The sequence below is a fragment of the Suncus etruscus genome, chromosome 1 (assembly GCF_024139225.1).
Source record: "Suncus etruscus isolate mSunEtr1 chromosome 1, mSunEtr1.pri.cur, whole genome shotgun sequence".
Taxonomy (NCBI): Eukaryota; Metazoa; Chordata; class Mammalia; order Eulipotyphla; family Soricidae; genus Suncus; species Suncus etruscus.
The window spans coordinates 116444584-116459225 of record NC_064848.1 but is presented as its reverse complement, the minus strand read 5'-3'; the positions used below and the strand labels follow the sequence as shown (position 1 = coordinate 116459225).

Below are 14642 nucleotides of genomic sequence, written 5' to 3'. Positions count from 1 at the left end.
TGAATACCACTAGGAATGACCTCTGGGTGCAGAGCTGAGAATAAGCCTTGAGCATGACCAAATATGGCCCACAATCAACCAACAAACCAGACCAAAAAAAAAATAGCAATGAAAAGAAGCACCTTGAGTAAGAAGCAACTTACATAGATAATGGAGAGAACGCCATTGTAGTTTTTGGTCGAAACATTGAGGATGATCTTTAACTGTGAAACCAGCACTTGGAAGGCAGCTGCTGTTGTAAAGCCACCAACCAATGGATCTGCCAGGTACCTCACTATGAATCCAATCTGCAAACATCCAAATATAAGCTAGAACAAGAAGAAGGAAAAATTCTGATGTTTGTCTGGTAGAAAAATCAACTGTCGTAAAATATGAATGAGTTAAATTTAGCATCAGGGTAATATGATCATAGTAAATTAACATCAGTGAAAACTTTAGTAACCAAATATAACACAAAAATACCTGGAGGAAACATATCTAAATTTTCTTCCCATTGCCACTTTAAAATTTTTAGACACTGGACAGATAGGACGAGGTAAGGTGCTTGCCTTGCATGCTGTGGACTTAGATTTCTGCCATGTCATAAGGTCTCCTAAGGACCTCCAGAGGTAATTCCTGAGCACAGAGTCAGGAATATCACTATAGGATTTTACTTTTCTTAATATATGCTATAAATGTCAAAGGTTCATATTACACATAGTTTACATGTTCTGTTGTTTTTGGGAGCTGGGGTCATACTTAGTGGTGCTCAAGGATATTTCTGACTCTGTGACTTTCCAGTCCCAGGGTTGTGTTCACCAAAGCAATTATATCTCTGTTATGGTTTCTTACACACACTTCCCTTCACTCATTCTCAATTGAATCACTCATGTTTAGCTGCTTTCCCTAACCCATCTTGACTTTGATGACAAGAGGTCTTTAATTAATGCAGTCTTACTTTTATAGAAGCTGATCTAAATAAATTTACAAAATAAACTTGAAGCCCAGTATGCTTCTTTTTTTGGGGGGGGTTTGGGTTTTTGGGCCACACCCGGTGGTGCTCAGGGGTTACTCCTGGCTGTCTGCTCAGAAATAGCTCCTGGCAGGCACGGGGACCATATGGGACACCGGGATTCGAACCAACCACCTTTGGTCCTGTATCAGCTGCTTGCAAGGCAAACACCGCTGTGCTATCTATCCGGGCCCCTAGCCCAGTATATTTCTTTTTTTTTTTTTTTGAGGCTTTAAGTTTGGGTTTAAGGCCCCAAGATTGAAAGCTAATTAGTTCAAATACAAATCTTACCCATTTGTATTACATACGTCAGTCCATTACCTGTATAATTCCAACCAAAAGAGTAAGGGTGCTTGCGATCACCACTCTTGCTAAATCTCTAGCCACAGTATCGATGACTGTCGTATTTAATGCAGTTCCATTAACACTAGATATGAGAAAGTCTTCATCGGGAGCCATGCTCAGAGCAACAGATCCCACCATCAAACTGACCACTGGGAAAGGCCCTAAAGGGGAAAAAAGGCCTCTCATTAGTAATTACTTATCACAAATGTTTTATTCAACATAGGTTTATAAAGATGAGGGCTGGAAGGTCCAGCTCACGATATGAAGCTCACCACAAAGAGTAGTGAGTGCAGTTAGAGAAATAACTACACTGACAACTAACATAACAATGTGAATGAATGAGGGAAGTTGAAAGCCTGTCTCAAATACAGGAGAGAAGAGGGGTAGGGAGGTGGGAGATTTGGGGCTTTGGTGATGGGAATATTGCACTGCTAAAGGGGGTGTTCTTTATATGACTGCAACCCAACTACAATCATTTTGTCATCAAATTGTATAAATAAAGATATTAATAAAAAATTAGAAGTAACCTAAATGCCTATCAATGAGTGAATAGGTGAATTATGATGTAGCAATATAATAGAATGCTAGACACCAATAAAAATAAATTATAGCTATGTATGTAAAAAGAACAATAAAAAAAGAAAGATGCATAAAATCCTTAGCTGGCACTGGGAAAACATTATTCACATAAAAAAAAGAATAAGCTAAAGTGCAGATGTTCAAGGAACTTGTTCCCCAAAAAGTAAGCACAAGCGCCATTGTTAGAAGATTATAACACAATATCCAGAATGATTTGTAAGCACAAAGGTTAAAGTATCTATTTTATCTTTGAGTTCTGGTCATGTGTATGAACTTAGAATACTAGAAAATAGGGCTAGAGCGATAGCACAGTGATGGGGCATTTGCCTTGCATGAGGCCAATCTCGGGCAGACCTTGGTTTGATCCCCTGGCGTCCCATATGGTCCCCCGAGCCAGGAGCGATTTCTGAGTGCATAGCCAGAAGTAACCCCTGCGTGTCATCAGGTATGACCCAAAAAGCGAAAAAAAAAAAAAAAAGAATACTTGAAAATACTAGTGTGGGTAAGGAATATTCAGGGAAGGTTTTTTGGGGTAAGTGACATACAAGCTAAATAAATCCTTGATAGTGTCATCTTATTATTGTCTCATATAAGTAATTTTCTAAGGCATTTAATGTCCTGATCTCTGTGGGGCTGACTAACTGAATCACAGAGTACAGATTAGGATAGGGACATCACAAATTACTCCATATTTTCTTTTTCCTATCAAAGTCCAGTCTAAGGCTCTAGGTTTAAAAAGTAGTCCTTTGTTCTCAGAACTTCTCTAATCAACTATGATTTTTTTCCGTTGGAATCTTTCTGAATCCATATATGAGATTAATACCCATCATGATGATGACAAATCCTATTTGATCATACAAGACTTGACAGCTGGGATAGTTAAATATTCATTAAACTGGGTATCTCAATGTATAGAATAGTAAAGTGTGATATCCTCTAGTTCCATCCCTGTTGCCCAAAATTGGATAATTTTGTTCTTTCTTAAAGCCACGTAGTATTCCATTGTGTACATATACTACAACATTTTTTATCTATTCATCTGTAGTTGGGCTTTGGGGTTGTTTCCATATCTTGGCTATTGTCCTATGTGCAGCAATGTGAACACCTATGGGAACATAGGTGTGTACATACTCTTTTGAGTTAAAATTTTGTGTTTTGGTGATAGATGCCAAGAAGTGGTTTTGTTGAACCATGTGGGAGTTCTATTCTTATTTTGTAGGAAAGTCTCCATATTGCTCCACATGCCAGTCAGAATGAAAGGGACAGAAACAGAATAATCTCTCATATGTGGGACAGTGAGGTAAACAGAGATCCAAAGATAATATAATGGGGAAACTGGTCCACATAATTGAGTTAAATAAGAGGGAGGATGGCTGAAATCCACTGGGGAAAGAAACAGGTATACTTTGGGGTTTGATGTTGGAATTATGTCCATAAAAACCATTATTGATAGTATTGTAAATTAAAATTATTAAATAATAAGTAAAACTATTTTATTGTCATTTTAATCAGCCTTAAATAATAAAAAAGGAAAAGAAAAGTAACTCACTAGCTTTACTTGAAAAAAAAATAGCAAATAGCTTGTATGTTCTTGTCTTTGTCAAGCATTAGATACTGATGATTGGCCCAAGTGAAGAAATTCTTTCCTCAAAATCCCCCCCTTATTTCTTTCTACAAACAAGACAAATAATGCTCATTGCATACAATTAAAAAGAAGGCTGCACTACAGAGATAGAGTAAACAGCTATATTTGTTTTAAGAATCTTGTCCAGATAGACATGTCTAGCCAGCAGATGGATGAGGAGCAAAATTATCTCTAGTATAAATGTCAAGGTTGCAAAATAGCATTAAAACAGTCACTTGCTAGAACACTCTAGCAAAAAGAAAAAAGAATTTAAAATTTAAGTATGGCAGGAAATAAATTTATTTTGAGCTATACCAAGAAAGAAAACCAAGTTTAGCTTGAGTTGTTCCAGCAAGATTTTTCCAGTCTCTCAATATTAGTGACTTAAGTAAACAAGCTCTTTAATGAAACAATGAATATGTATTTGAGAACACAATTTAGAAAATGTGAATTACTTTAATAAAGCAGTTGTTTGAAGATTTTTCCCTCTTTGCCTTTTATTTTGGAAGGTAACACTTCTTAAATATAAGGTAAAATTGGTTATATTAAAAAGAATTTTTAAATGCTCAAGTTTGAAGATCAGCTATAAGTTTTACAGTATTTCAATTTCCTCTGCTTTATGTAAAAAAGTTAAATATATTGCATGCATGAGTCTCTGGGTTCAAAACCTGGTTCTACGTATGCAAGCATGCACACACACAATATATATATATAAAGCTTCTAACTATTTTGAATACAGAAAGCAAAGTGCTGCAGCCCTATTTCCCTAGACTTTAACCAAGTTATAGAAGCATGATACACACAATAAAACCAAACAATATTAAACATGAATAAAGTAAAAATATGTGTTTATAATTACCAACTGAGATGTGCCTTGATGTTCCAAAGATAAAGTATGTCAGGATAGGAAAAAAGGCAGAGTAGAGACCATATTGCACGGGCACTGCAGCAAGAAGAGCATACGCCATGCCTGGAAGCACATCCAAATGATTAAATTCATACAAAAGTAATGGTATATTTCTTCTCTATAAACAAAGGCTTTTTGCACAGATATGCCCAATTTTTTGTTTGTCCTCAAAGGTCTCCTTATTTTGCATACAGTCTGTAGCTCTGTGAGGAGGCAGAACATGATCCGAGTCAGCTGGGCTAGATTGCATCTACACGCATCACCTACTCAAATGAATTGACTCAATTATTAGTAACTCTATCTTCCACTGATCTGACAAGTGGTAAGAAGAACTCGAGTCACTTGTTGAGTAAAAGTGTCATCATTTCAGCCTAAAGGTTCAGGATAGATTTGCACAAAGACGGTTTCATGGGAATTCATTGCTTCTTGAGATTCTGAAAGACCATCACTATTGCCTCTCTCTCTCTCTCTCTCTCTCTCTCTCTCTCTCTCTCTCTCTCATTCTCTCTCTCTTTCTCTTTCTCATTCTCTCTCTTTCATTCTCTCTCACTCTCTCAGAAAAGTTAGATATAACCCAAGATAAAACTATGATATACACAACAGCAGGCAAGCCAACTCTCACCTGGAGGAGGTCAACCCCTCTGGATGGCCTCTCCAGTGGTCTCAGGGCCATGCGTGAATGCCTGAACTGCATTGAGAACCTTGGAGATGGCATAATCACAGCCTTGCCAATGGGGAATGTGGCACAGGAGGTGATAATGATGCTTCCTTTTATTCCGGGCTAATTATTTCTTAGGTGGTCAATACATTTTGCTTTATATTACCTCCCACTTTACACTTATTCAGAGAAACTTAAATTCCTTGACCCTTGGGTCATATATATATAATACATATACATATAAAGCAAAGTTCTGAGGATGTAGCCCAATGATATAATATGTGCCTTGAATATATGACCCAGAGTTTGGTTTCCAGCATTTAAAAAAAAGGGGGGAAGGAAAAAGATTGGGGCAACCAATTAAACTTACTGACCAACCAGTATCCAGAATTACTTATTAAATTACTAGCTTTCAACAGTGGTTAATTAAATTTTACTCTAAACACTTTAATTCCATAAAATAAAATTGAAGTGACATTTATTTGTGAACGTAGAGATAAAAAAGTGAACAAAGCAGAATCTAAATTTGTGGTAAGTGGATATGTTTCCACCTTTACTTTCCAGACATATAAACATGTTTCTTGTAAGTATAAAAAGTTGGAAAAAGTTTAAATAATTCAAAGTAATGTGGGTAAACAAAAGTTACTTAAAATATTATAGCTTAGGGCCATAGAGATAGCATGGAGATAAGGCTTTTGCCTTTCATGCAGATGTACAGTGGTTTGAATCCCAGCATCCCATAGGGTTCCCTGAGCCTGCCAGGAATGATTTCTGAGCATCGAGCCAGGAGTAACCCCTGAGCACTGCTGGGTGTGACCCAAAAATCAAAAAAAAATGTATATAATAGCTATTCATATATACTATCCAATTTAAAAAATAAATTATTGCAAGTAAGTTAACCCTAAGTTCTTCCTGGATCATATCTTCATTCCTCTCTCTATACGCAGGAGGCCGCCACTATCTGGAAACTATAAATTAACAATCTCAAATATTTCTTTAAATTTGTTGATTTGTTTTCAGACCCCCTTAGAGTGCTGCAGGTCTCTTCCAGCATTGTAGATGCTTGCTCCCAGCAGTGCTCAGAGGTCCATGTGGTAATCACACCTGGAATTTGATTTGGGCGGGGGTTTGGGTCACACCTGGTTTCTTTATTTTGGGGGAGGGGGGTTGAATCACACTTGGCAGTGTTCAGGGGTTACTCCTGGCTCTGCACTCAGAAATCGCTTCTGGCAGGCTCAGGGGACCATATGGGATGCTGGGATTCAAAACACCATTGTCGGGGCGGCGAGGTGGCGCTAAAGGTAAGATGTCTGCCTTGCAAAGCCAAGGAATGACCGTGGTTTGATCCCCCTGCGTCCCATGTGGTTCCCCAAGCCAGGGGCAATTTCTGAGCGGGTAGCCAGGAACAACCCCTGAGCGTCAAATGGGTGTGGCCCGAAAAGCCAAAAAAAAAAAAAAGAATAAAAGAACAAAACACCATCTTCCTAGATCGGCTGCTTGCAAGGCAAATGCCCTATGGCTGTAAATCCTGAGCAAAGTCAAGTGTGGCCCACACCTCCCCTCCAAAACCTTCCTCTCTGAGCTTCTATTCTTCCTTCATCACGGAGTTCATTTTCTCTAGCTGACTAAACCCACCTTCATCACACTTCTTTGCAGACCCTTCATCTTGCAGAGCTGTAAGAACTCTACAGTATTTGGCAGCACCACTTAGATGTCTTATACACATCTTAAATTTAACATGTCCAGAGCAAGAATGATACATCGGGTAGGGCATTGGCCATGTATGCAGCTGACCAGGGTTTAATCCTCAACATCCCATATGGTCCCTGGAACACTACCAGAAGCCACCTGAGCACAGAGCCAGGTGTAATCCCTGAGCACTGCCAGGTGTGGCCAAAAAATTAAAAAAATATATTGAGCATGTACATAAGGAAACTCTTGATTCTCACTCCAAAACTATTCCTCGTCAGTCTCTGTAATAAAATTCATTTCGACTGCTTAAGTCTGAAGCTTTAGAGTTACCATCATTTTTATCTCTGCTCTTACTCAATTACTATGTACCTGGGATCCTTGCTCCAAAATATTTGCCAGAACTCTCTTCCTCTCCAGTATGATCCGGTTTAAGCAAACACATATTTCCTCAGGGATAAGTCTAAGGTAAAGCAGGTGAGATGCCTTGGGCCCTGCCTAAACTTATCTCATTTACTCATCTTCCCTCCCCTCTTAGCACCCCACCCACATTAGAATTCTTTTTGCTCTTCCATAAAATTACTATCTGGCTTTAAGGCTCTTGCAAATTTAATGGTACATTTTTTCAGTTTGTTTAATGCATGGCCACTTCTCCTTAAATTTCACCCCTTCAGCTATAACATCAAATCTGAATAAATGGGACTACATCAAACTAAAACGTTTCTGTATGGTATAAAGTTTTTTGTATGGGCTAAAATTAAAAGACAGTTAACTGAATGGGAGAAAAAAATTGTATATACAACATCAAATAAAGGTTTAAAACATCTAGGTTTAAAAGGTTCAAAAATATCTAGGTTATAAAAAGTACTTATGTTATAAAAAACATCAAATAAAGGTTTAAAATATCTAGGTTTAAAAGGTTTAAAAATATTTAGGTTATAAAAAGTACTCACAAAGGCTAACTCCACAAAACCGAAAAATGGGGAAAGGAAATGAACAGGCACTTCTTTGAGGAAAACCAATAAATGGCCAACAGACATATGAAAAAATGTTCATCATCTGGGCTGGAGCAATATCTCAGTGGTAGGGCATTTGCCTTGCAGCAGCTGCCCAGGATGGTACTGGGTTTCAACCTGGCATCCCATATGATCCCCAGAGCCAGGAGCAATTTCTGAACTCATAGCCAGGAGTAGCCCCTGAGCATTAGAGGGTGTGGCCCAACCCCACCCCCCCATGTTCATCGTCACTTATCATTAGGGAAATTCAAATCAAGACAACAATGAAATATCATCTTATTCCAGGAACCATGGCACATATCAAAAATACTGGAAACAATCTGTGTTGTCAGGAATGTAGTGAGAAAGGAACTCTCATCCACTGCTGGCAGAAATGCTGCCTGATCCACCCCAGTGGAAAACAGTATGGAGGGTTCTCACTACACTCAAAATTGAGCTGCCATACAACCCAGAAATCCCTCTTTTGGATACTTATCCCTAGGACAGAAAACCATTCATCCAAAAGAATGTGTGCACACCGCTATTCATCGCAGTACTCAGTACAATAGCTAAGATATGGAGTCAATGTAGATGTCCAACAACAGATGAGTGGATCATGAAAATGTGGTACATGTATACAATGGAATACTACATAGCTATAAAGAATGATGCAATCATGCAATTTGTAGCAACACAAATGGGACTGGAAGATATATGTTAAATGAAGTAAGCCAGAGGAAGATAGATAAATACAGATTGATATGACTTATAAATCATGTTTAGAATAACTGCATGGAGAAATGCAATGGTCTAAATAGGAGTTATCTTGAACACCATTGGCCTCAGAGTAGAATAAGGAGAAGGAAAGGAACTAAGTGGAGGAGAAGATATACAAATATGAAAATATAGGGGCCAAGGGTCAAGCTATTTCGTGTGCATTGGAAGAGAAAAAAAATTTTTTTTGGGCCACACTCCTGGCTGTCTGCTCAGAAATAGCTCCTGGCAGGCACGAAGGACCATATGGGACACCAGGATTCGAACCAACTACCTTTGGTGCTGTATCGGCTGCTTGCAAGGCAAACACCACTGTGTTATCTCTCCGGGCCCAGAAGAGAAAATTTAAAGAAAGGACAGAACTAAATATCCAAGCAGAAGTCAACAACATTGGAATCAAGAGACACAAACTCCAACAATCTAAACTAAAATGGGCCTGTAGGGGATCCATGAGAGGCAGGGGGGGGGGCAAAGGGTAGTTGTTGGGATACATTCTGGGAACATGATGGAGGAAAGTTGAGAATAGTGGTGTGATTGGCCCTGACTCATTGCATGTCTAAAACCCAACTATGAAGGACTTTGTAAATCACAATGGTTTCAATAATTTTTTTTTAAAAATTCACCTTTTCAGTAAGGGCTTTCATCAACATTCTATCTGCAATAGACCTTTCATTCACCAATTAATCTTATTACAACATGCTTATTCTATCACAATGGATATCACAACCTATAAAATCTATAACTATCATCTAATTCCTCTGCCTATCACTGCAGTAAGACCTATGAGATCTGTCCATGGGCTTATAATAAACAACTAAATTTCAATGCTACAGAATTGGTCTTTAAATGTTATAATTATATAATTAGGTCAACATTCCAGAAATTACCTTACAAAGATAAATTTATAGAATTGATGCTTTTGAAAGATAGTACTTATGAAGTAAGGAAATATATATATATATATATATATATATATATATATATATATATATAGTGTGTGTGTGTGTGTACTTCTTTACAATTGAAAAAACATAAAGAATAAATGTTGTTGAGTTTTTGGTTTTTTTTTTTTGGTTTTTGTGTCACACTCAGTGGCACTCAAAGTTTATTCCTTATTCCTGGTTCTGTGCTCAGGAATAGCTCATGGTAGGCTCAGGAGATCACATGGAATATCTGGGATCGAAGCCAGTCAGTCCCGTGTCTATCCTGGGTTGGCCGCAGGCAAGGCAAACGCCTTACCACTGTGCTATCACTCTGGCCCAACTATTGTCAAGATTGAGAAAAATAGGGGCTGAAGAGATAGCGTGGAGGTAAGGCTTTTGCCTTGCATGCAGAAGGACAGTGGTTTGAATCTCGGCATCTCATATGGTCTGCCAGGAGCGACTTCTGAGCGAAGAGCCAGGAGTAACCCCTGAGCACTGCCGGATGTGACCAAAAAACCAAAAGAAAGAAAGAAAGAAAAAAGATTGAGAAAACTAGCCAGAACTGTTGGTTTAATGGCTGATATTTAATAAACAAAGTTAAAATTAATTTAAAAATAATTTTGGCCACACACTTGCAAGACTACTTCCCAGCAGTGCCTCTGGTGGGCAGATGGGGATGCTGGGATGCTGCTGTGCTCAGGATCAAACTGTAGCCTCCTTTGTGCAAAGCAGGAGCTTCAGTCCTTTGAGCTATCTCTCTAGCTTAAAGGATTGTCTAAAATGCTTGTCAATGAAAACTTGAAAAACATGAGGCTTAAAATAGTATATTTTACATATAAAATAAATTTTTAAAATGTCACTTAATTCTCTTCACTAAATATTTCTAATGGTATCTATTTTGTGCTAGTCTATTTTGTGCTAGATATAAGCCAAACAAACATAATTAGAGGTACTAGTCCCCCAGGAATCACAGCCACAGCTCATTATGCAGAAAGGTACCTGGTACTGTTTAACACACACAGAGCACAGTCCTGTCTCTCAAAGTCTACATCCATCTCTGTGATGGAAAATATGATTGATCCAGGCTGCAACTCCATTCTGGGGCCACCAAACAGCTTCCTGTGTAGTGGCAATCTACTTAGCTTACTCTGTGTGATCTTGAGTGCTCCTTAAGCAAATTTTACTCACCATGTTGCTCAACAATTATTACTCCTTTTTATACTATTCTATTTTTTCCTCAATCTTTCATGAATTACTACCCAACCCTACTTTCTATCACTTGGTAAACTCAGACTGTAACCTTCAGGGAAACTCGATTTTGACAACTCCACCTTTCTCCAACCCTCTGAGGCTAGGCAGAGGGTTCCTGTGTGATTTCCCATAGCAAGCTGCTCTGGCAGAGCTCCAACTGCAAATTGTCTTCCTCTACTTCCTTCCACAATATTATGAAATCCTTGGAAGCAAATGGTATGTTTTATGTCAGTACTCCTAGAACTTAACATATTCCCTATACAATTATAATAAATGACATTACTATTTTTGTGCTCCAGGACATTGTAGATTTGGGGGAAAAGGGAGAATCAAGATGATAAAGATATGGGGAAGGTTGAGGGAAGAAATGCAAAATATTGCAATTTAGCAACTATGAAACAGATTTTCAAGATAGTCATAAAATTATGATATAAATTCCATTAAAAATAATTGAAAGGCTAGAAGAATAGCACAGGAGCTATTGTTGTATGCTTGCATACAACCAATCCCAGATCATTTCCCAGCATTATATCTGGAACCCTAATCACCAAGTGAGGAGTAGCCCCTGAGCAGTGCTGGATGTGGCCCCTCAAAATACAGAATAAAAATAAAATTAAAATTAAAAAGTCACGTATGTAGAATATTTTCCCAGAAGATTAAAATAATGGAACACATATAAGGGGAAGGGCAGGGCAGAAAAAAATTTTTTATTAAATATACTATATGTATATTTTATAATACAGATTAAATTCCTTCATTTATGTGACTTAACACAGTTTCAAAATGTATAGGATGTAAAAGAATCTATTTGGATGTAATCATCATTAAAAACATATAAACAGAGGAGCAGGAACTATAGCACAGAGGTTAGGGTGTTTGCCTTACTTACACACAGCTGACCTAGGTTTGATCCCTGGTACCCTACATAGTCTCCTGAACCTGCCTAGAGTAATTTCTGAGCACATAGCCAGGATTAACCCCTGTGTGTTACCAGATGTGGCCCCCAAACAAAATATATATAAGAATAAGCGAATCAAATTAAAAATCTTTGCATATATATGTGATGAGGGTAAATATTTAATTAAAATAGAAATGGGTGTGTATTGATCATGATGGAAAACATATTTCTTTCTAACTGCAAATTGTGATAAAGTTGCAGAGTCACTGCTTGGTGATAGGACTCTTACTAGAGCTAAACAACTAGGAGAAAAGCAGGTTTTCCTAGAAAGAAAAGTCAAAGGAAGAGAAAGAACAAATCCTCCTCTAAGGAACATGGAAGAAAAGACAGGGTGCTGAGATAGGAGTCAGCCTATGTTAGTATCTAGGTATGAGTAAGAGTATGTACACACCCAGGTATGGACAGGTATGAGTCTGCACACAGCCCAGGGGTACAGACTCTTGGCCTATGGGGGTTAAGAACTGCTTCAGTGGCAGTTGATTTTCAATCACACAGTGCCAACCCGAGATTAAAAACTACTTCCAGTGGCAGGTTTTTTTCAATCACACAGAGCCTAACCATCCCCATCTTACCTTGCAGTGTACCCACTAGCCCGGTACTAATTCCCGAAATAATATCACTAAGCAACCATTCCTTGACTCGGTATTTGGGGAGCCAGTCCAAGATGGGCAGGAAGGTCTTCAGCACACCAATGGCTCTCTTTCTTGAACAACTGTCAAAAGACCAAAAATAAATAAATAAAATGAGGTTTCCAGGTCAATTACCATTGCAACCAAACACAAATCACAGTGTTGAGTCTAACTATACAAATGTTTTTAATGATTTGGATAAAGACGAAGAATCACTTGGACAAGGCAAACACTGAAGTACATGCCAGACTTTGGCCAAGAACTCTATCTATTCCTTTAAGTGTGCTGTACTAGAAAATGCCAGATTAAGTGTTCCCTCCCCTCTCCCATTTTTTAATCCTCTGAAAAAATAACCCCACACAAGAACCCATTTTATGTCCCAGCCTCAAATTGGTCAATGTGGAGTCTCTAACTGGAGATTAATGTTCAGATTGCTAACCCCGGCGCCTTCTTCTACTTCTTTTTTCTCCTTAAAGAAAAACAAACATGTTCTGTATATTTTGGCAACGTCAACCCGGAGCCAGACTTTTCAAAAACCTAAATATCATAACTGCATATCTTAGTGTACCTTACTTTCTTATGTTATGTTAGAGATTTAACAAAACTCCATATTAATAGTAGGTGTAAATTATATTTTTTCTGGATCAAATAAATGATTAAAAATTATTTTCAGAGGCCAGACAGGTGGTGCAGTGGTAGGGTGTTTGCCTTGCTTGTGGCTGACCTAGGACAGACCATGGTTCCATCCCCCGGCATTCCATATGGTCCCCCAAACCAGAAGTAATTTCTGAGCGCAGAGCCAGGAGTTATCCCTGAGTGTCACTGAGTGTGGCCCAAAAACCAAAAAAAAAAAATTTTTTTTTCCATTGGGCCATTGGACATTTTTCTATTGGCTTAGTTCTATGATAAGGAATTGTTTTATTTTTAAAGTGTGATAGAAATTGTGATCACATATTTTACAAAAATTCCTACGTATATTGTATATTGAAACACACCCACATATACTCAAAATTAGGCTGTGCATATTGGCTTCTAAGAAATAAAAACAATAGAAAAGAAGGGGTTACTGGATGATAATAGGTAAAATTAAGCTGATCATCAATAAAGTTTCAATAGCTCTTATATAAACACGACGAGAGGTTCATTATGTGATAGTGTTGGCTTCATGCAAATTTTGAAATGCTATAACAGAGATTTGTGGTGTCTGGCTGACATAGATTTGTGGTGTCTGATTTGCGGTGCCAGGTCCAGATCCAAAGCCTCTTACCTGCGAAAGCAAAAGTCCTAAGGCTGAATTAACTGAATTCCCTTTCCTATAACAATTTTGAAGAAGAAACAAAACTTCTGGCTGTACTTGGCGGTTCCCGTGTGCTTTTAGTTTGTAATTGCAATTACTGGTGGCTCATCTGGGAGGTCCCCCAATCCTTTTTGGTACTGTGATTGCTGAGTGGACGCCACCAGCCTGGCCTGGTGTTCCCGGTCAGGTGATGGGTTCTCCCAACATCTCTTTTCCACCGTGCACCTTCTTTCCCCGGCTTTCCCGGGAAGGTCGCACTCCCTGGTCGCACGCCCAGGGACGGAGGGGAAAAAGACGGACACTTCTCCACGAACAACAGAATACAGAGTCAAACTTCGGGGTTCCAGGCCTGACGCAGCCGCCCTCAGCCGAGGAAGGAGCGCGGGGCGCACACGCGCCCGCCAGCCCCGCACCGTGCCCGCCGTGCCCGCCTCGCCCGCTACCTGCAGCGCTGGGCCAGGCTCTCGCGCAGCGTCCGGCGCTCGTGCAGGCGCGGCTCGTGCTGCTGCTGGAAGGCGAGCTCGCTGTACACCGGCCGCGACACCACGTAGCTGCAGCCGAACTCGGGCAGCGGCGGCTCCACCCGGCCACCGGGCGCTGCCATGATCTATCTGCCAGGAGGAAAGAGATGCAAGTGAGGGCCGAAAACGGGCGAAGCAGCACCGAAAGGAGGCGATGGCCCCCTCAGGCGCTCTCCCCAGGGCCTGGGAACCGTTCCACTCGCTGCGCTCTCGCTCTGCGCTCCCGGCGCGCGCGCGCCCCCATCACTTGCAGAGGTCTCCAGCACCGGGCTCGGCTGCCCGCTTCCTAAACGAGGAGACCTGCTTTGGGGACTTCCCCGCGTTGGACCCCGAGCCCGCAGGCTGGCAGCGTGGGCGCTGTCCGCGTTCTGAAACCATCTCCCCAAGCAGGGCTGGGGCCACGCTGGCTGCGGAGATGCTAAAGACCCTCGGGTCCTGCCCCTGCCCTGCACCCAGGCTGTGCGCGCGCGCTAAGGGACAGATGTCCAGGTTCAGGACGCT

General features: G+C 40.0%; 1 protein-coding gene across 1 annotated transcript in view; it reads right to left on the bottom strand.

Moving 5' to 3' along the window:
* The window catches only part of SLC26A4 (solute carrier family 26 member 4), a 52221-nt gene extending 37997 nt beyond the window's left edge, over positions 1-14224 (bottom strand). Inside the window, exons 1-6 of the mRNA XM_049777725.1 lie at positions 14064-14224; positions 13826-13921; positions 12267-12406; positions 4399-4509; positions 1313-1497; positions 144-308 (exon numbers count right to left, since the gene is read on the bottom strand). Coding sequence (XP_049633682.1) covers positions 144-308; positions 1313-1497; positions 4399-4509; positions 12267-12406; positions 13826-13921; positions 14064-14224 — 858 coding nt within the window. The remainder of the gene's footprint in view (positions 1-143; positions 309-1312; positions 1498-4398; positions 4510-12266; positions 12407-13825; positions 13922-14063) is intronic.
* Between the last annotated feature and the right edge of the window lie 418 nt (positions 14225-14642).